Below are 22,962 nucleotides of genomic sequence, written 5' to 3'. Positions count from 1 at the left end.
ATGGCTCAGCTCTGTTGAACACTCACCCTGTCATTGATTTTCCCATTGATGATGTAATCAACTAATTTACCAGGAAGAATAGGCACACAGAATTCATCATTTAAGAAAGAGAACCACAATTGTAACTTTTTTTGTATCATAAGATGGCATCGTCTTGTATACGTGTATAATCCGCTTTACTTTGCATGTGACTTGCTTGTTTTTTACAATGGTATAAGTAAAGGTAGCTCAAGGTATCTTGAGGTTTTCCTGTATCTGCCACTGATGATGCCTACTTACTGTTAACATAAGTATACTGTAATCCATCTGGAACAGTTCATCTGACACCAGTTATAATTGGGTTTCTAAAATGGCTGGGTGAGTGTGGTGGTTTTCTGCCAAAGATGGGTGCCGGAGCAACAGGAGAAGACAGTTTGTAGGTATAAGAACTACTTTATTACTGTCTGTTTACAATCATTGGACTCTTTTAACTGCTAGCACTGATGGCAAGTGAGGCTGATACACATCATGGCATCTCTGGCCCTGCACTTTAGTGCAAGGCAAGAAAGTCCCCCGTTGATACCTCGGTATGGGCGAGGAAGGCTGGATCACCCATGTCATAGCTCCATGGAGGCAATGGACTTCTGACCTGCCCATTTACCTGCATGCTCAGGTGGTAGACAGAGATTCAAAGTCTCGTGAGACAACAGAGATAGCCGTATCATTAATACAACACTAAACAACACATGCTGGACTTCACATTGCTGCCTAGCTGCTCAACAATGATGACTGGCCCAGCAGGGGTTTAAATGCAGCTGCTCTTGTCTGTCTTTATGGAAGTATTCACATTTCTATGCCGCACGGAAACATTCTAGAACAGAAGCAATGACCGAGGAGGCTATTGTCATGCACATGTCGGTCAAGCCAGAAAGGCTTCCCAAAGGCTGGCCCCAGGCTATGGCATGGGAAATGGTGTCCTGGAGTGTCTTGGTGCAGCTGAGGGATGCTGGCAGCCAGTATTTATTTCCTAGTGCACTTTTTGACTCTAAGCTCTGCTACTTTCCACCTCATTACAGTTCTTTCTTGTAAGAGTACCAAAAAAAAAAAAAAAAAAAAAAAGTCAGCCACGTTTTCACGGTGTCTCAGAGGTCAAGGCACTCTGAAGAGGTACGCAAATCATGTGATGCAATTAATGAGAATTTCTCTCTAGCAATTTGAATGGTGGGAGACAACCATAATACAATGTTACACCAAACTGCACATGCAGCAGCTGTTTCTTGCTTGTGTCTGTTCTCAAAACAAAGTTTATTATCACTGGATAATAATCAGTCTTGGGGTACAATGGTTCACAATTCGCTTTCTCGGGCTTTATTTCTACACTTCCCTATAATTCTCTTACTGTGTGACAAAGCTGAAGGTTTCTATGCACCAGTGTCTGTCTCTTCTAACTCTCTTCTGAACATTATTGGAGAATTCAAAACTTGCAAGCAAGGGAACCTGTAGGAATTATATAACACTATTGCAGCTGTAAATCTACATCTACATTTATACTCCGCAAGCCACCCAACGGTGTGTGGCGGAGGGCACTTTACGTGCCACAGTCAATACCTCATCCAGAAACGCAGGCTCTCTAAACCTGGACAGCAAGCTACACCGCAATGCAGGGCACCTCTCTTGCAGAGTCTGCCACTTGAGTTTGCTAAACATCTCCATAACGCTATCATGCTTAGCAAATAACCCTGTGACGAAACGCGCCGCTCTTCTTTGGATCTTCTCTATCTCCTCTGTCAACCCGACCTGGTACGGATCCCACACCGATGAGCAATACTCAAGTATAGGTCGAACGAGCGTTTTGTAATCCACCTCCTTTGTTGATGGAAGACATTTTCTAAGGACTCTCCCAATGAATCTCAACCTGGTACCCACCTTACCAACAATTAATTTTATATGATCATTCCACTTCAAATCGCTCCGCACGCATACTCCCAGATATTTTACAGAAGTAACTGCTACCAGTGTTTGTTCCATTATCATATAAGCATACAATAAAGGATCCTTCTTTCTATGTATTCGCAACACATTACATTTGTCTATGTTGGTGATGATGATGTTTGGTTTGTGGGGCGCTCAACTGCGTGGTTATCAGCGCCCGTACAATTACCCAATCTTTGCTCAGTCCAATGTCGCCACTTTCCTGGATGATAATGAAATGATGAAGACAACACAAACACCCAGTCATCTCGAGGCAGGTGAAAATCCCTGACCCCGCCGGGAATCGAACCCAGGACCCCGTGCTCGGGAAGCGAGAACGCTACCGCGAGACCACGAGTGGCGGACATTTGTCTATGTTAGGGGTCAGTTGCCGCTCCCTGCACTAAGTCCCTATCCGCTGCAGATCTTCCTGCAGGGACTAACGAAGGTCTGTAAAATCTGCATAATCCCATTGTGTTTCATACTTCTGGAAGACATGGTATTGATGAAAGGTGATAGACTAGACATGCTTGACAGTGCTAGTAACTCCTATATACTGTTTTCCAAATGTTCTCTCCCTTTCGCTATTACAAAAATAGTCATGCCTGGGTAGCTTGGTTTGGTGAGCACTTGCGCTCAAAAGGCAAAGGTCCTGAGTTTGAGTCTTGGTCCAGCACACAGTTTTAATCTGCTAGGAAGATTCATTACAAAAATAGTTTGACTTATCCATTTTCCCATATTGCGTTTTGGTTCAATTTTACTTTGTTGTTTTCTCTATAACAGACTCCTAATAGCTTTTGTGTATCATGTCTTATAGTGTTTAACAGTCTCACCAGCTGGTACTGAATGACCTGTCCAGATCAGTATGCAGAACTGGTAATGGACAGTTCTGTCAGATCATCAAAGATCTGATTCGGCCACATGAAAAATGACAATTAAAACTGCCCATCGAGGCACTGATGTGCATGGCTATAAAAACTATATGTACTAATCACATCTAGTGTATGGCCTGGAGGCCCCACATTAATGTTTGTTTCTCTTCAACATCCATTCATCAACTAATCATATCGTTCATTATGGAGTAAAGAACCTTCTTCAGTGGTTTATATGTTACTTACTGTATAGGTTACAGACATGATTTGACTGTTGTTTAAAAAATTAAAGGGTTCACTCTTTTTCATTATATTCTTCTTCTAACAAAGTAGTTTCCAGACAGTCTATTCAGATCAGAAACTAACACACCATAAAACTTTGTTGGGAACAATGGTGGCATCTGGTAACCAGCAGATACGTATCAGTAAATATACATTTTGAGTTTACATACAGAATTCCTAAGACCTAACCTGCCTCCTTTCATACTAAATATTTATAAAAATGCAATGTGATTCTGTCTTCAGCATACAGCAGCCTTTCATTGTGCTATTTGTATTTTATGTTCCAAGGATAAAATGCCAAATTTTTTGTATAATTTTATTGAATCTTCAACATTATTCTGAAGTAAGGTCAGGATAAGATACAAAAGGTTTTTTGGAGCATAACAGTCATTAAAATATTATTACATTTTGATGAGCTATTTACAAAGAATGAAGCTGCTATAAATTACACACAAAGTTTACAGTATAGGCAATATTCCAGAAATAACTAGACTAATTTGTCCCAAGAGACTGTTGTCATTTGCTGAAGATGCTGGAAAAATCTTAAATTAATACACACTATACACATGCTGCACTACAGTATAAGATCAGTACTAAAACAACAGGTTTTATAAAGAAGCTCCATTGTGGCACTTTGAAATGGGCCAGTTTTCTGTCATCAGTATGACGGAATGTAGTATAAACAAGAAACTTGTAAACCTGTTACCATCATCAAGGGGTTAAAATTTCATCCAATGTATTTTGACACTACAATATAACTACTCATAATTCCTCAAAAATAGAATACATTTACACATTACAGTTAAGCGAAAACTTTGTCATCTAAATGTTTTTTGTAAATACTCTATTAACAGAATGTATATACAAATAAATACATACAAGAAACAGAAATGCTCTTAAGTAATGGAAGTTTCTGCGGGTTATGACATTTCTTTTCTTTCACAGTGTGTGTACAACCAATGACATTAACATTTTTTTGTGCTCAGAGCTTACAATAGTAAATGGGGTGTCTGTAATTTTGCTTCTACAGACACCAGTTTTCCATTAACCACACTGTTTTAATATTTTCCATGACACACTATTTTGATAAATCAAACTGTTCCAGCATTTTTATTACTTATGGCCTTTACAATATTTGGAGGGGGGGCAGGGGGGATTTATGGCTGAAAACTGTTAACAAGAAGTAATTGTCACCAAAATAAAAAAAGAAAGTCTCAATGACCTTACACAATTTAATTTTAAATTGTATGTAAAATATTCTTTGCAGTTTAAACAGAGGCACTAATGCATACTTTATTTTGTCAGAACTGCTGACAGTCTTTTGAAAGCCATTTATAAAATTATATAAAAATATACTTTGAAGTAGCACCAAAAAGGCAACATACAAGAAAGTAATATTTCGAAATTGTACTGGTTTCTTGCAGTGCACTGAGAGTGCTCTGTGAGTATTAGCACATCGAACTTCAGTTGAATAGCATCTCATTGCTAACTTCCTTTTCATCAAAGGAAGAAAAATTACCTTCGGTAACTTATAACATCACTGTTCTACAGTACATCACTTTCAAAAGTACGTCATTTAATTCTAACAATGTTAAGAATCAGTTTCACTTTCCTTTCTGAACACCACATTTGGTGACACTGGAAGAGTTCTTATTAACTTATAACAAGTAATTGCAGTTATCAAGTCCTCAGCATTTCATGATTTGAGATAAAAGGAATAAAGTAACAGCCTCACAAGTTCCCAGTTTTTGTGAGCCTAGTTACATGTTCACTTCATTCTCATTTGGTGGGCAAAAGACTCCCCAGCCACTTACGTACTATGTGGCAATACTTTACACAAGGTAGATTAAAAAAGTAACAACTGTATGAAAAGTACAAAAGCACAGAAACTGAGTAACATGCTTACTCAGAATTAAAACGTTATTATTCACATTAGAGACATTACTTTACTGCTTCATATACGATTATCAGAAGTATTAGTCTGCTGACTATGTGAAGAGTTCTCAGATGGATTCCCACCTTCTGGAGCCAACCTCTGAATTTGTAAAACAGAAGAATTTGATTCTTCTAAGAAACTCCCTTTATTTCTCATAGCGTGAAGAACATTTAAGGAATTGCATGGTTTTGTCACACTGTCTTCTCCCAGCACTCTTCCATCCTCAATTTCTTGAGTATTCATGACTGAAAAAAATTCTGATGGAAAAGAGCTGCTAAAATTATTTGTTATAAATTCACTTTCACTGACAGCTTTCACTTCTGTCAGATTCTCACTGCTTGAAAGCAGAGTTTCACAGCTGACACTCTTCCTTGTGGCACAAGTTATTGAATCTGAACCCGCATTACACATGACTGAGTTTTCTCTAACATCATGTTCTGTGTTATGGGTATTTTCTAAGCAGGATTCCAGAGAAGGACTAAAGTTCATTCTTTCACTGTTGTGTGTGTTCCTTCTGATGTTGTCTGTTGCATTTTGTTCATCACTCATATGAAGGTTCTTATAAATATTTTCATTTACATTTGAAATGAACTCATCACCAACTTGGGCACTGCACAGATTTTCTCTGGATCTGTGTGTTCCTTGTTGGACCAACGGTTGTGGATTAGAACAGTTCAACAACTGCTGGAATAATAATGGATTAAACACATTTTCTAATTCAAGATCTTTACTTGCAATGTCCTTAAAATAACTGCTTAGAGAATCAAAATCATTACGACAGATTTCATCTTGGCCGGTCTTGTCTATTGTCAGTGCAGCCAACTTGTCGACTGTTTTACTGTAATCTCCATCTAACTTGTTTCTTTGACCATTTTCTAGAGTAAGATTGTCTTTCTGTATATGCAAAGTTTCTTTCTCGTATGCCACCATCTCATTCTCATTGTTAAAATGCTGGGGTTTTTCGATGAACTTATTTCTTTCCCCTGTCACACCAGATGTTTGTGTTTCACGGTGTTTCTGTGGCTCCAGAACATTTCCTGGTACAACAGTCTGATCTTCTGCATTCCATGATGAACATTCATCCCCTGCAATATCATCCATATCAAATTCAGGATCCACGGATAAATCTTCTTCTTCTACCTCTTGCGTGACAGAATTTAAACGATGCTTAAGTCTTTGTGTTATTTCGTCCAGTTCAAGCAGCTTGTTTCTGTAAATAAAAATAGAAATTACAAATTCAGACATTTTGGAAAATATGTACAACCTGCATTTCCAAATAGCCACAGCACATTCTTAAGAACTGATTTCCAACACATCGTCACCGCCTTTAACTTAAAAAAAAAAATGTGTGTCAATGTAGAATGTGTCACTGTATGTGAGGTCAAAAATGAATGGGAATACTGAAAAACCCCACATTTCCAAAACGCTAAACTTTTCAGGAGAGGCAAAAAAAAACATTCTAGATCTTAAAATTACACTGAAATTCCAGTTTTCTGCTCATTTTTCCTTAATATGACCCTAGAAGGAATAATGTCAATGGACTGTAGACAGCCAGTCCACATTTTTTTAGTGTTAAGTTAAAATTTATTTAGTGAACATGTGGAGTTTCTCGATATTTTGTAATAAATAAGTATAAATCATCATTTAACTCATACTTTATTGCTAATATGGGCAAAAATCAAACAAATCAAGCCTATTTTCCACACACTTTGCAATTATAATCCACACATGATTAATTCCTTGACATATGTTGACCAATTGTGTATGCCAGTGTAGAAGCTCTGGGTAATTTCTTCTATTGGCAGGAATGGTAAAAATTGCTACACGTCATGCAGTTTCTTGTCATTTACAGGCACATACTGATTATTCTCTCAATTCAAAACAGTGCTGACAACATAAATTTTGAGAAAGCCCATACCTTTTGTACATCTGAGAGTTTCTCTTCAGTTTAGGTGATACAATGGCTACATAACAACACAGAGAATCCACAACATATGGTGTTTCTCTAAATCATAGTTTAAGTTCCAAACTCAGTTTTGTCAAAAAATGGACATGTGGGGTTTCTCAGTATTCCCATTAAAACATTCTATTGCTTACATAAAAATAATAATAATAATAATAATAATAATTTAACAACATGAATGGGAACTACATTGACCAGATTCATTTGAAAACTTCAATAATCATAATTGTTCAAATACTGATTCATGTACGGAAAAAACTTACAGGGTTTCAGAAGACGAATGCATGAACACTAGAAGACATACAGAAAAATGAAAAATTTATGTGGATAGAACATCTCTACAAGTTTTGATTCGTAATACACACTGTGGCATAGTTGCAGAGCCTATCGCTAGGTGGCAGGCGTGTTCGAACATGGAACATAATGGCATGGCATATAATGGACTAATTCATGCACTTTGTGCCCTTGAATTTGCTAAATCTGTCGGTTCAGTGATTATTTCATAACAAATAACAGGTAAAAGCTATGAAAGATAAAACAATCCATGGGTGACACAACAGGTTATCTGAAGCTGGCTGCTAGGAGGTGCAAAGAAAATGAGCTAGAAATCATCTACCAGGAGCCCGAAGAAATCAACGACACATGCAAGCGAGAACTGCAGAAAACCATAAACAACATGATATTGTTGGGACACATCTGGGATTGTGTTGAGATCTGTCACATCACAAATAGTGCCCAAAATAAGCACCTGCATTAAAAACTTGCAGGGCCTATCCACTGATATGTGTCTATTTTCTGTATGTCTTGTAGTTTCTGCATAGTTGGTTTCTGAAACCCCGGAGGTACTTAACAGCGAAACCCCTTTTCTATGTTTTCATACGGTCCAGACTTAAAAAACGCAAAATCGAAGAAAAAGCAAAATCACAGAAAACGTTAAAATCTCCAGAATAGAAGCAAAAACATTTGTAATTGGCATATATGATTACAAATTTAAATTCTCTCCACTACATTTTATAAAATCTGTAAAAATGAAGGAAATTAAATGTACAATACAGAGTTTATACAATAATTTGTGGTAATGAATTTTATCAGATCTTAAAAAATCACAGTTGTTAACAGCAAGAAAAAACTTCCCAAAAATTGAAATTGCTATCTGGATACAAGGTAATCAAGCTATTTTCCAACACATTATAACCAAAAATTATATGGCAAAACATGCGTTTTTGAGAGATCTTTCCTTTGTGCTCATCCAGAAAAAAAGCAAAAATTTATGAACATGGTGAGTTAAACCAAAAACTGTGAAATACACTGAAAGGGATTGGAATCCAACATGTGGGCTGTGTGTTTCTCTTCTTTTGATGAGAGAAACAGGGATGTGAAAAAATGAGTTTACTCCCACAATTGACATTACAAGCTTATTAGAAGTCGGCACAGTGAATTTCTGTACACCGTGTAAAATGTTAATTTAAGGAAAGCTCAGCCGCTACAGTTTTGCTTCATGCCTATCACTGCCGCCAATCTTTATGATCTACAGTGTGTGGTGCAAAGTACGTACATGCGTAGTGTGTGTAGTAGTTGCAACAGTATCATGTCACATTTGACCACAAAAGTCTTTAAAACCCTTGTTCTATTTCTGTGCGATGTCTCTGCCATAGCACGATCTGTATGAAAAGTATATTTTCAGCACTTCCCAAAATGCTACCACTCCTACCTGCACTCCTGCCATCAAAGGGCCACTATCTCTTACCACACATCTAGCAGGCAAGTTCATTTTACATGTGTTAGTGTGGTATGGTGGCTGCACTGGCTGTTGGGTGATGCAACAAGTCACCAGCCAATAAGAGCTCAGAAATGGTCAACATTTTCTTGAAGCTGAGCAAGCAAATTTTTTGAGACTCAAGCATTTGAATTTAAAAAGTTTACGATCAATATTGTTACTGAATACAGTATGCCAGAAGTACATGCAAAAGACAAGATTTCAGTTATAAGTGGCACAAGAAAATGCCACAACCTAGTTGCATCACAATTGCGCAATGAAGCCAAATGTTGTAGTTGTGTTGGCAACACCAATCATGGATTACATCAACATCCTCTCTCGTGTCTCCCCTCTCAACAACAGCCTAAATATTCCCCCAACTGTGCCACCACTAGTGGTACAAATCATCTTTCTTTTGTGCCACTTATAACTCATTTAGTCACATCAAATGTCAATGGCAGGAACAGGATGAAGTCAAGTGAGACATCGAGTAAGAATGTAGAAATAAGGTAAACCTTACTAGGAAGAAACATAAAATCAGTGAACTTTTAGCATTGATCTTATGGGTTAGAGGTTACAAATTTATGGCATATAATCACAAAAAATGTAAAATTGGAGAATGTAAAATTGTAATTCCACTGCACTAATAACCCTGTATAAATTACTGTAACCACATCACAAAATCACTTAAGAAATCAAGTAAATGGTCAGCAAGTTGCCACATTTTCCACTTAGAATATGTCCTATCACTGTAAAACTCACTTGTTCCACATCATAGTGAGAGGTAAGAATTATGATCCACAAAACACTGAAATAAGACACTAATGATTTTCCACCAGGTTAGCTAGGAGCCACTTCTGCACATAATTCATGTCTGTATTTTCCAACCATGATTTATTAAATGGATATTTGGAATACTCATGCCTCTTGGTGCCTGTCTTCCTTTGTACTGACATTATTGGATTTGTCTTAAAGTCTGAGAGTAGTTTGTCTGTCTCCTATATTTCACATACCATGTGAAAGTTTCATCATGGTTTGTTTTTCCAAAGATCTCAAAGTTCTGAATGAATATTTTCCTCTCCAGCTTGCTTGTATAGTCCCTCAATACTTTGTCGAATTATCCTCACAGTATACTATCCTCATCCTATCTCTATCCACATTCTCTTCCCTTTTGATGATACTGTCTTCAAGTCTCTTTCCCTCACATTGTATCTTTTCAGCCTTCCCTTCTTTCTTGACAAAACTGTGTGCCTGGAGTATGGCCGGAACCTTTCTTTTTCAAAAGCAATGCTTTTACGAATTGAGCTATCTAGACCCAACACAAAACCGTTCTTCACAACTTCAATTCTGCTGACAGTAATTTACGAGAAGAGTAATAGCACAATTGAAAATGTGAACAATGGTCATGAGTCATGCCTGAGCAATTCATTCAATAGGAGCAAGTGTGAACTCTACTGCAAACAGAAATGAGCAATCTTGACTGACAGAACATTTTATTTCTGTCTTTGTATGAGCATAAACTGTGCTGCCATTCTGAGCAGGTTGGCATCCTCTGACAAACATACAGAACCTTATCTGACCACACTCTCAACAACTTTCCACAGTTCAATATAAATGCTTAATCACTGATAGGTGCACCTCTTTTTTGTCACTGTTGCATCCAGGTTTAAAAACAGTCCAAAATATGAATCACAATCTGTCAACAGAAATGCACTCTTTTCTGACTGTACCACAATCGAAGCTTGTCAAGTTGTCTTAACCGTACTCATACTCAGGATGAGCAAGATTCAAATCCCCAGCTGTCCATTATGGCTTAGGTACTGCATTCTTAAATCACGTACAGCAATTGCCAGTGTGGCACCCTCAGCCATATAAATATGACCCAATTAATTTTCTAATGCTAATGAGTGAGTTAATGGAACATTAAACTTCAAATCCCCAGCTGTCCATTACGGCTTAGGTACTGCATTCTTAAATCACGTACAGCAATTGCCAGTGTGGCACCCTCAGCCATATAAATATGACCCAATTAATTTTCTAATGCTAATGAGTGAGTTAATGGAACATTAAACTTCAAATTTCTCCCATCTCTGTCGAACATATGTATAGATTCCATAACACCGTGTATGAACTGTTCACAATTTTTATATGCATTCCAAATGCTTGTCCAAGAAACCAATATAATAATGATGTTTGATGTTTTAGATTTCAAACAAAATTAAAACTAACTATATAATAATAAACATCCTTGTGGAACTAATGAGATCTGAAAATTCCATCATTGATTATGTATATATTATTCACTTTCTTAATTAAATTACCTGACTTTCTAAATTAAATAACTTCATGTGGATGAAATTATGGTTGCAAATACCTTGGAAAACTTTTATCATTAAATCATATAATAACCAGAAACTCACTTAAGTGCACTTGAAAGAAATGAGGAGATGTCTCCAAAATCGTCAAGGGCAGGTATCGCAGAGCCAGATGCAGTAGGGCAGTGGATACCCTCAAGAGAATGATCCACTGATGATATACTGTTCGTTTCCATCTTACTCTTATTATGTTTTATGCCTGCGGTATCAAACAATGACGCTGCTTGTTGTAATAGTGGCAGTTTCTGATAATCTTCGGACAGCTGTTGAATGCTGAATCTGGTCAGACTTTCAAGTGGTGTGATGTTGATCTGTAGTAAAAATTGAATACAGTGAAGGCAAATTCTATTTTATAAAATGATTTTATAAGTTTAATTAGATTAACCACACTGGACAAAAAATTAGTCACTCCCAGAAGACATCACCATGTAGCACCTCCTCTAGCATTGATGAAGGAATCAAACCAGGAATACATGCATGCAGTCCTGTGAACATGGTTGTCATCATCTTGGCAGTTGGGAGTGTCAACAGCACTCTCATCATGAAGATATAGAAAAGCCACACTTGGACACCAATAATGTTGAAATAAATATCCTGGTTCTCAGTAACCTGAATGGGTGGACCAAAGTCATGGTAAGAGAAACGCATCCAAACATCAGAGAACCACCTCCATGCAGAACTACACCATCCAAACACACTGAAGGTTAAGTGTCTATTGGGTCATCAGTGCACTTGACACCTTGCATCATTTGAAAAGGGACAAAAGCACAAATAATCAGATCACATTACATGCCTCTAGCCTGCCAATGTCCAGTCACAACTCCAAGTCCAAATGTCCATATTCACTTCACAATATTCACCCTGAAACTGCTTGACATACACCTGCATACACTGACAAGGTGTGACACTTATCTTCACTTCATGTCAGTTAGAATCTCTTAAGACCACTGTTCTTATGAAGCGCCACATGGTTGAAAATGGTACACCATTCCTTGTAGACAAATTGCGCAGTCCACATTGCTGCTGTTGCTGCTGCTGTTGTGTTGTGTTGTGTTGTGTTGTGTTGTTGTTGTTGGTGGTGGTGGTGGTGGTGGTGGTGGTGGTGTCCTTGTCATTCTGAAGGCTGGTTTGATGCAGCTTTCCATGCTAGTCTACCCCGTGCAAGCCTCTTTGTCTCTGCATAACTACCGCAACTCACAACCATTTGAACTTGCTTACTTTGTTCAAACCTTGATCTTCCTCTTCAATTTTTACCCCTCACACTTCCTTACATTACCAAATTGATAATTCCTCGATGCCTCAGGATGTGTCCTATCAACTAACCCCTTCTTTTAGTAATGTGTCACAAATTTCTTCACTTCAGTACCTCGCCATTCGTTATTCAATCAACCTGTCTAATCTTCAGCATTTTTTTTATAGCACCACATTTCAAAATGTTTTACCTTTCCCTTGTCTGAATTGCCTACCATGTGCCTTTCACTTCCATAAAATACTATACTCCAAACACATCCAGAAAGAGTTCCTGATATTTAAAATTTATATCCAGTGTTAACATATTTCTTTTTCAGAGATTCATTTCTTTTCTATCGCCAGTCCACATTTATATCTTCCCTATTTCAGCCATCATCACCTATTTTGTTTCCCAAACAACAAAACTCACCTACTACTATTAGTGACTCAATTCCTTATTAATTCCCTTGGCATCACCCTATTTACTTCAGCAACATTCCATTACCCTTGTTTTACTTTTACTGCTGTTCATTTTATAATCTCTTCCATTCTGTTCAACTACTCTTCTAAGTCCTTTTGCCATCTCTGACAAAATGACAGTGTCATCAACAAACCTTCGTATTTATTCTCCCTGAACTTTAATCTCTTTTCAATTTTCTACTTGGTTTCCTTCACAGTTTCTCAGCGTACAGACTGAACAACATCAGAGATATGCTACAACCCCATATCACTTCCATCAGTCTCCTTTTCTTGTCCTTAACACTCTTATAACTGCAGTCTGCTTTCTGTACAAGCTGTAAATAATCCTTCTATGCCTTTATTTTTCATCTGCTAACTTTTTATTTTTCATCTGCTAACTTTTTATTTTTCATCTGCTAACTTCCAAATTTCAAGAAAGTACTCAAGCCAACATTGTCAAATGCTTTCTCTAAACCTACAAATGCTGTAAATGTAGCTTGCCTTTCTTTAATGCTTTAATCAATCTTCTGAGATAAGTCGTAGGGTTGGTACTACCTCATGTGTTCTTACATTTTTCTGGAAGTCAAACTGATCTACCCCAATGTTGGCCTCTATCAATTTTTCCATTCTTCTATTAATAATTACCATCAATATTTTTTAAAATTGGATTTCTTACATTCTTCCTTAAGTCTGAGGGTATTTCACTAGCCTCAAATATCTTGTACACCAGGTGGAATAATTTTGTCACAGCTGGCTCTTCTGAAGATCTCGATTATTCTGAGGAAATGTTATCTACTCCAGAAGCCTTGTTTCCACTTACGTCTTCCAGTGCTCTGACAAATTCTTCTCACAGTAGCATATCTCCTAACTTATCTTCACCTACTTCTTCCTCTCTATCTGTAATATTGTCTTGAAGTCTGCTCCCCTTATATATAAACCCTTGATATATATTCCATCCACCTTTCAGCTTTTCCTTCTTTGCTCAGTTCTGACTTAACATCTGAGCTCTTGATATTCATACACTTGCTTCTCAGCATCTATATTTTCCCTAATTATGCGTACTTCTACAGCCTTGCTCTTGTGCTCCTGTCTTTCTTGCATAGCCATTTTCACTTTCTGTCACTCTCACTGTTTTAGATGTCTGTATTCCCTTTCACATGCTTCAATTGCTGCACTTTCATATTTTCTCTTTCGCCAATTAAATTTCTGGAGTTATCCCATGGATTGCCACTAGACCTTGTCTTTTTACCTATGTGATCCTCTACTCCTTTCCCCTTTTCACTTTTCAAAGCTACCGATTTGTTTTCTACTGTATCCTTTTCCCCTGCTTCAGATCTACATTGCCTAACAAACAACCACCTCTATCTAGTACTTTCCACTTATCCACACCCCATCTCCTTATTGTTTACCTTTTTGTTAAATTCTTTATGCTGCACCTATGGTATAGCATTATGTATTGCTGGGGCATGCAGTTCATCCCACTGTTACAAGGTCCATGGTTCATGGTTGGGAGAAGGTGGGGTGTCCACATTGCTACAACACAAAATTTGATGACTTCATTACTTCTTCATGGTGTGGTCATGGACACATTCATCACAATACCTCAATTCTGTCACTTCTGCATGTCAGCCTACACTAGTGTCCTAAAGTTAAGTGTAATCATGAAAAGAGGACATATAGCTTTATCAGGGTATCAGATGGATTAATGAACAAGCTACAGCTTAATCATATGACACTTGGCTTCCACAGTGGATGAAACATAATCTTAGAAATGATCTGATAGCTAAGATACATATTTGTAAGAAAATAACACAACTAGGAAATCTCTTCCACAGTAAAATGAGCTGCCAACAGGGGATATGGCTCTCCCTAACAACCAAATATGCTGCACAGCAACATGCAACATGGCATGCTCTCTATGAGATGGTTCAAGAGCTCTTTTGGCAGTCGATCCTATTCCTCAGCAAGAGTGGTGCGGAGGTCAGGAAGTGTCTTCGGTGAGACTGAATGAAATTCACCTCTCTGATGCATCCCAGGCATGTTCTATACGATTCAAATACTGGGACATTGCTGGCCAATCCACGTGACAAATACCTTTACATTCAACAAGTTCATTCAGCAGAGCAGCTCAATGCAGACTGGTGTTGTCGTCCATGAAGACTTAGTCTGGACCAACTGCAGCTCTGAAACGGCGACATGTGGTAGCAGTACCTCATCTCTCTACCTCAAAATGTTTACAATATTCGTCCAACTCCCAACAAAGATGTGCAGCTCCATATAGCCATTCAGCATGATGTATCTCCACACCATGAAACCATCACCACCAAACAGGTATCTTTCCATGATGTTCCTGATGTTGTACTGGTTACCAGGTTATCTCCAGAGTAATATGAAACAAGAATTATTTTTCCAACTGAAGCAGAATTCCTTTATGAAGAACACATTCCTCCACTCATTCATGGTCCAATTTTGATGTTGTTGACTCCACAATACATGGGTCCATCTCTGTGCTGGAGTGAGCAGAATGCGCACGGATAGACATACGGCAAACAGCCGTGTTGTTCTGTCTCTGATACACAGTTTGTTGGGAAACAGTAACTTCCGAGACAGCTGCAAGCTCTGCAGCCAACTGTCTTGCAGATGTACTCCAATTTCTTTGGGCAGTTTGGCCAAATATCGATCTTGCTGTAGGTTGGTTATTTTTGGTTGACCTCGTACCAGGCTATGGCGGACATCTCCTGGGTCTCAAAACAATTTCCAAAGCCTCAAAATTACATTCTGTGGCACATCCAAGGATACTGAGACTTTGGCCTTTGTCTGGCCTATTCCAGGCAGCCAAGAATTCTACCCTGCAAAACAGGATCCAAATGGCACATTTGTGGTATTATGTTGTCAACTTCACCAAGAGACTACTCTCTGTTCACTATGCATGGACAAATAAGACTGAGATTACACACAGTTTGTGATTTCCTTTCAGTTACACTACTAATCACAGCACAGAGTACTCCTTTCCTGTACAGAGCGAACAAGTAGGATTCGTAGGTAAATATTTACAGTGACGGGTGATTACTCACCTTTCTCTTTTCACTGTCGTGCTTTTGTGCTTATGCTTAACTTTTCAACACTAGTGAATTTTACTATGCTGATTCCATATGAGGCAATGGCCTTGCCACAGTGGATACACCGGTTCCCGTGAGATCACTGAAGTTAAGTCCTGTTGGGCGTGGCCGGCACTTGGATGGGTGACCATCCAGCCGCCATGCGCTGTTGCCATTTTTCGGGGTGCACTCAGCCTCGTGATGCCAATTGACGAGCTACTTGACCGAATAGTAGTGGCTTCGATGAATACCATCATAACGACCGGGAGAGCAGTGTGCTGACCCCACGCCCCTCCTATCCGCATCCTCCTCGGAGGATGACACGGCGGTTGGATGGTCCCGGTAGGCCACTCATGGCCTGAAGATGGAGTGCTGATTCCATATAAACATCTGACACATTTGCACCACCTCACTTCCGTGACTAAGGTGAGTTGTGGAGGGACAGTTGACCATCAGGTGCCAGCTCTACAAGATCTGCAGTGGTCCGGAGAAATCAATGCATTATTTTAAGGGTGTGACCAATATTTTGTCCAGTCAGCTTACACTACATTATTATACAACTTAACAGATGCACAAAACTGACAACTACTTATTTGTAAACATTCACTAATAATGTTGTTGTTGTTGTGGTCTTCAGTCCTGAGACTGGTTTGATGCAGCTCTCCATGCTACTCTATCCTGTGCAAGCTTTTTCATCTCCCAGTACCGACTGCAACCTACATCCTTCTGAATCTGCTTAGTGTATTCATCTCTTGGTCTCCCTCTACGATTTTTACCCTCCACGCTGCCCTCCAATACTAAATTGGTGATCCCTTGATGCCTCAGAACATGTCCTACCAACCGATCCCTTCTTCTGGTCAAGTTGTGCCACAAACTTCTCTTCTCCCCAATCCTATTCAATACTTCCTCATTAGTTATGTGATCTACCCATCTAATAATATCATCCTAAAACCAAAGAATTTTCTCAAAAGGTGTTAGACAGTTTCAAATAGATTAGCAGTAGCATCTAATTCCCTGGGTAAAAATAATGAAGAAGGACTACGAGTATGGAAAAATGAAGGGATGAGATAATCATAGCAAATGAAAGAAAGAAAATGGAATTAGACAAATTTATAAGATACTGACTTGCATAACAGTTTACAATCTCCCAATAAACTTAAATATTTAAAACAAAATATTCTGAATTGTTAGTTTCTGCAGGCTCTGAATCCTTTTAAGAAAGTGTGAAGGAAGGAAACAAAAATATTTAATTTTTGGAACTGTAGCTCTCTTGTTTGAGGGCTAGGAGAAAAGCAAGATATGCAAAGTATTTCAACTATTAATATTCTTCACATCCTGTTCTACCATGTCTCCTATGACCTTCCATCCAAAATGACATTTCATTTAATTCCTGCCTAGTCCTTTTTGCCAGAAAATCAAGTTTCAAAAGATAGGGTTTATGTAATCTCCTGTTTATATCTGTATCTGCTGCCACTTGATAGTAGAAATTTTCTCCCTCTTTATTAGACAGAATAGTAAGATAGTTATATTTCATTGTTACTCTCTATTCATATCTTGCTTATCGCAAGTTCTCTTGGCTATAATTCTTAGATTCTCACCTCCCAAGTGCACTTGATTGATTGATTAATGAAGAGGGGTTATGGGACCAAACGGCGAGGTCATCAGTCCCGTAATTCCAAAGTTAGTCACAGAAGAAAGAGGATCCGCTAAAAGTAGACAGATCCAGTCAGGGGAGTCAAATTATAAAATAATGAACATGAAACACACACAGTAAAGGCATAAAAGGTGAGACCAAATCTAAAAACTGGAAAAAAGGAGGCGGTCATGGGGTCACAGACCGAGAAGACTGGAAAAGAAGTCCCAACCACAACCAATCTGCCCCTGCTCCAAGAATAAAGTGGATCCTTATATCTGGAAATAAAAACCACTTTCACGGAGGAAACTGAGCACCAGTTCAACCATCCTTGGATTGTCTGCTAATATTAAATTTAAGAAATCAGGAAGACTATATTTAAAATGAAGGGCCAAAAGAAGGGGAGATTCCACCAATATGTGGGATATTGTCATTCTGGCTCCACAACCACATTGTGAGGATGGATCATTACGTAGGTGGAAACAATGGGTGGGCTGGGTATGATCAATGAGTAAACAGCATAAAACAGTGGACTCCTTGCAAGAGGAGCAGAAGGAAGAGCATCAAACTGCAGTAGACTCCCTGGAATCATGAAAGGAAATGGGTGGTAAGCATCTGCTTCTCTAGCCAAACTGTCAGCCAGTACATTCCCTAGGATGCCCACATGACTTGGGACCCAGAGAAAGACAACTGAACAGGCGGCACCCTTAAGGGCAGAGAGGAGGTCATGGATAGCAGAAACCAAAGAGTGACGAGAGTAGCATCAGTCGATAGCCTGTGGGCTGCTCATTGAGTCTCAACAAATTAAAACACTGTGGAAGGAGGCCTGAGGTACAAAAAGGAGGGCCCTGTGAATGATTAGAAGCTCTGCTCTGAACACACTACATAATTCCAGCAATAATTGATGTTTGAAGCCAGCAGGAGACGTGAAAGCGTATCCCCCCTTATCAATAGTCTTAGAACCATCAGTGTAAAAGATGGTGGCACCCTGGACCTCTGCAAGGATGGCACATATAAAACACTGGAAAACCATAGACGCGAGAGAGATCTTATGACCCTGGAGTAAATTGGTCCTAACCTGTGGTCTAGGCATCTAGGCACCATCCAAGGGGGGAGGGGGGGAGGGGGGGGGGGGGAAATACGGGAGGAAAGACACAGGGTGCAGTCCAGTGAATGGAGATGGAGATCCCGACAGAGGGAAGTGAGACACATGCCAACCGGCAGTCCCACCTGTGGGTGGGCGTTAGGAGGAACACATCCCTCATTGGCAAAGAGCACAGGGTACACAGGATGGTCAGGGAATTGGTGAATGGCAACTGCATAAGAAAAAAGGTGTTTGCTCCGTTGTATGGGTACAGGGGGAACCCCCGCTTAGGGGAGGAGACTATCAATGGGACTAGTGCGAAAGGCACCAATCGCCAGACGTACCCCACAATGATGGACAGGGTCAAGCAGTTTCAAAGTGGAAGGAGCTACTGAGCTATAAACCCGACTGCCGTAATCTAGTCTGGACAAGACCAGAGCACGATAAAGATGGAGAAAAGTGGAACAGTCTGCACCCCAAGATGTGTGGGCCAGGAGACGGAGAGCATTAAGCTTCAGCATACATGTAGTCTTTAAGTGGCGGATGTGGGGCAGCCTTGTCAGCCTGTTATCAAAAATAAGGCCCATACAACATCGAGGAGCTGGTCGCCTAAATAAAGTTCTGGATCCAGGTGTACTGTAGGTCGATGACAAAAATGCATAACCCACATTTTGGAGGGAGAAAACTGGAAACCATGGGAGGTGGCCCACGCAGAGGCCCATCAGATGGCACCTTGGAATCGGCGCTCAGCACATGCTACCAAGTGGGAGCTGCACCAGATGCAAAAATCGTCGACGTACAATGCCGGGGTAATCAGAGGCCCAGCAGAGGTCACATCCCCATTGATGGCAATAAGGAAGAGTGTGACACTTAGCACAAACTGTGTGGGATACCATTCTCCTGAATCTGAGGGGTGCTGAGTGAAGTGAAAACTCAAACCCGTAAAACACAGTGAGATAAAAGCTCGCGGATAAAAGTCAGAAGGGGAACACAGAAGCCACAGTCACAGAGGGTAACTAAAATATGATGGTGCCAAGGCATGTTGTATGCCTTATGTAGGTCTAAGAAGACTGCGACAAGGTGCCAGCCGTGAGTAAAGGCCTATCGGATGGCTGATTCCCATCTGAGTGAATGGTCAGTTGGAGAGCATCCTGCCCAGAAGCCACACTGATATGGGGACAAAAGGCACTTGAGATTCGAGTATCCAAATAATCTGAAGCTGACCATCCTCTCGCGCAGTTTACAAAGTATATTCATCAGGGTAAATTGGCAGTAGCTGTCAAGAGGCATTGGGTTGTTCCTGGGCTTAAGGACAGGGATAACTATACTGTTTCACCATTGTGATGGAAAAGCACCAGCGAACCAAATGCAGTTGAAGACACTGGACATGTTGCCTCTGGGGTACGTCCAAGTATTGGATCATCTGGTTGTGGATTGAATCCGGGCCTGGGGCCATGTCTCAGGAAGAGGTAAGAGCCTGCAAGAATTCCAATTCAGTGAAGGGTGCATTATAGGGCTCAGCATGGTGCAGGATGAAACAGAGGGGGAGTCTGTTCAACTCTGCGCTTCTGCCAGAGAAGGGTAGTAGGATAGGAAGAGGATGCTGATGCCATTGCAAAGAGTTTTGCGAGGTGTTCCACGAGAACCAATGGATCAGTGCAAAGAGCACCCTGGACAGTTGACAGTCATTGGCAGACCAGAAGGCTACAGAGCTTGGACCAAACCTGTGAGGCAGAGGCATACGTCCCCAGGGAGGAAATATAGCGCTCGCAGCATTCCTTTTTACTCCACTCAATAAGGTAGCATGGAGACACTTAAAAAGCGAGGAGGTTGGTCTGTGAAGGGTGTTGCTTGAATCGCTGCAGCACCTGTCAGCAGTCCTAGACAGCAACAGCGACATCCTGGGTCCACCGTGGTACCAGTCGATGACAAGGGGGACCTGTGGATAGGGGGACAGCAGTGCCAGCAGCATTAAGAATAGTGGCAGACGCACCTTGCACAACTACAACAATGGAATTTGAGAGGGAGGTGTCAAAGTGTACAGTAGATGTATATAAAGGCCAACTGGCCCTGCGGAATACCCAACATGGGGGCCTATCAGCCTGACAGCAGCAGGGGAACAATAGCATCACCGGAAACTGGTCACTGTCACAAAGGTCATCATGGAATGACTTATGTAAGGAAGCCATGAGGGCAGGGGAGGAGATCATGAAATCAATAGCAGAGAAGGTGCCATGAGCAGTACTGAAGTGGGTAGGGGAACCATCATTGAGAAGACACAAATTGAGGTCCATGATAAGTTGGTCAATTAGGAGACCCCTACTCGTTGAAGTGGAATTCACCCACTGGTGTGGTATGCGTTGAAGTCCCCAAGGAGGAGAACAGGGGCTGGAGTAGCTGGATTAAGGTAGACAGTTCAGCATAAGGAAGTGCCCTACCTGGAGGAAGGTAGACATTGCAAATGGTGATTCCCAGAGTCGTTTGCACTCGGAGCACTATTGCTTTCAAGTTTATACATAGGGGGATCCAGTCACTAATGACATCACAGCGAACCAAAGTGCAGACCCCACCAGATGCTATCCTGGGGTTGGCACGGTTCTGATAGAACGCCCGATAACCACAACATGTTGGAGAGTGGCCATCACAGAAATGCATTTCTTGAAGAACAAGACAGAACACAGAATAGGAGGAGATAAGACGCACTTCCAGTATGTGATGATAGTAACCGTTGCAATTCCGCTGGATGACTGTGTGGCAAGAGTCCAAGTTAGACATAAAGAAGCCAAAAGGAGGTCATGTCTCTCAGTTAGTAGTCGTCACCGACAAGGATGTGGTGACATCCATAAATAAAACGTCAGACACAGGTTGCGAGGGGGGAGATGGCACTTCCGGAGCACAGGGGGTGCCTTGCCTTGGGATTTATGTTTCTTCTTTTCCTCTTTCATAGGTGGAATAGGTGGAGGAGGGCAGGGCACAGAGGGAGTACAGGCATCTGCAAGATCAGGAACCGAAAGACAGTGTGCGACCTTAGGGTGCACAGATGGTGCATCTAATGGCCAAGTGGTGGTAGGAGTCTTCCGGCCTGAGAGACACTGGGGAGAGGGGTCCCAGGAGGGAGCCCGATCATCGGCAGGTGCTGAAGAAAGGGGGGGGGGGGGGGTACTTCTTCGGCCAGGGAGGGGGAGCAGCTCCTGGACGGGAGGCCATGGGAACTGCAGGGGAGGGGGAGAGGAGAGTGAGATGGGGCTGGGGTAAGGAAGAGGCAGGAGGAGGAAATAATGTAACAGAGGCAAAAGTTGAAGATAATGACACTGGATGGAGTCTCTCATACTTTTAGTGAGTCTCAGCATGAGACAGGTGATGTACAGACTTGTATTCTTGTATCCTCTTTTCCCTCTTGTAAGCCGGGCAATCGGGCAAGTAAGGGAATGGCAGTCAGCACAACTGACACACACAGGTGGCAGAACACAGGAGCTTCCCTCATGGAGTGTGCATCCACAGTCATCACACAGAGGGTCCACCATGCAGTGGGAAGACATATGCCCAAAACGCAAGCATCGAAAGCACCGCATAGGTGGAGGGATGTACGGCTTCACGTCACATATGTAGCATATAACCTTGACTTTCTGTGGGATGGTGTCCCCCTCAAAAGCCAGAATGAAGGCGCCAGTATCTATGCAGTTGTCTTTGCAACCCTTCTGCACACGTCGAACAAAATGAACGCCACACGGCTCCAGATTAGCCGGAGTTCCTCATCAGTTTGCAGGATGAGGTCCCTATGAAAACTCACTCCCTAGATCATACTCAGACATTGGTGAGGAAAAATAGACACCAGAACATTGCCAAGACTATCACAGGCACGAAGAGCTGTGGATTGGGTGGCAGAAGAAGCTTTGATCAACAGTGAACCCGTCCGCATCTTATTAAGAGACTCCACTTCACCAAACGTGTCCTCAATATTTTCCACGAAAAACAACGGCTTTGTGGCAGTGAATGTGTCTCCATCCGTCCTAGTACAGATGAGGTAACGTGGATAGGGTTTCATCCCAAGACGGCATGCTGGCCCTCCTCCCATGGCATAGCCACGGAAAGGAAGGTTGCCGAGTCATACAAAGCAGCATTCAAATATCCTTCACCATTCGAAGAGACAGCCATTTGAGAACGGCCAGATTTTTGCAGCTTGACGTGCTTCATGTGCCAAGCATTCACCCACTCCGACCAGGGGCTCTCCCCATGGGCGCCACACAGCCAGAGCAAGAGCTGTCTGGCATGGCAGTTGTTGCCGGGAGTTCCGATGCTCCAAGAAGATAAGCAGCCCCTCCTT

At 41.0% G+C, this 22,962-nt stretch overlaps 1 protein-coding gene across 1 annotated transcript in view; it reads right to left on the bottom strand.

The window, feature by feature from the left end:
- Window positions 1–3,457: 3,457 nt before the first annotated feature.
- Window positions 3,458–22,962, bottom strand: part of LOC124789030 (C2 domain-containing protein 3-like) — a 70,211-nt gene continuing 50,706 nt past the window's right edge. The window contains exons 11-12 of the mRNA XM_047256318.1: window positions 11,180–11,445; window positions 3,458–6,250 (exon numbers count right to left, since the gene is read on the bottom strand). Of these exons, the coding sequence (XP_047112274.1) occupies window positions 5,059–6,250; window positions 11,180–11,445 (1,458 nt within the window). The 3' untranslated portion in view covers window positions 3,458–5,058. The remainder of the gene's footprint in view (window positions 6,251–11,179; window positions 11,446–22,962) is intronic.

Source organism: Schistocerca piceifrons, chromosome 3 (assembly GCF_021461385.2).
Source record: "Schistocerca piceifrons isolate TAMUIC-IGC-003096 chromosome 3, iqSchPice1.1, whole genome shotgun sequence".
In the NCBI taxonomy this organism is placed as follows: domain Eukaryota; kingdom Metazoa; phylum Arthropoda; class Insecta; order Orthoptera; family Acrididae; genus Schistocerca; species Schistocerca piceifrons.
This window is presented reverse-complemented; position numbering and strand designations above follow the sequence as displayed.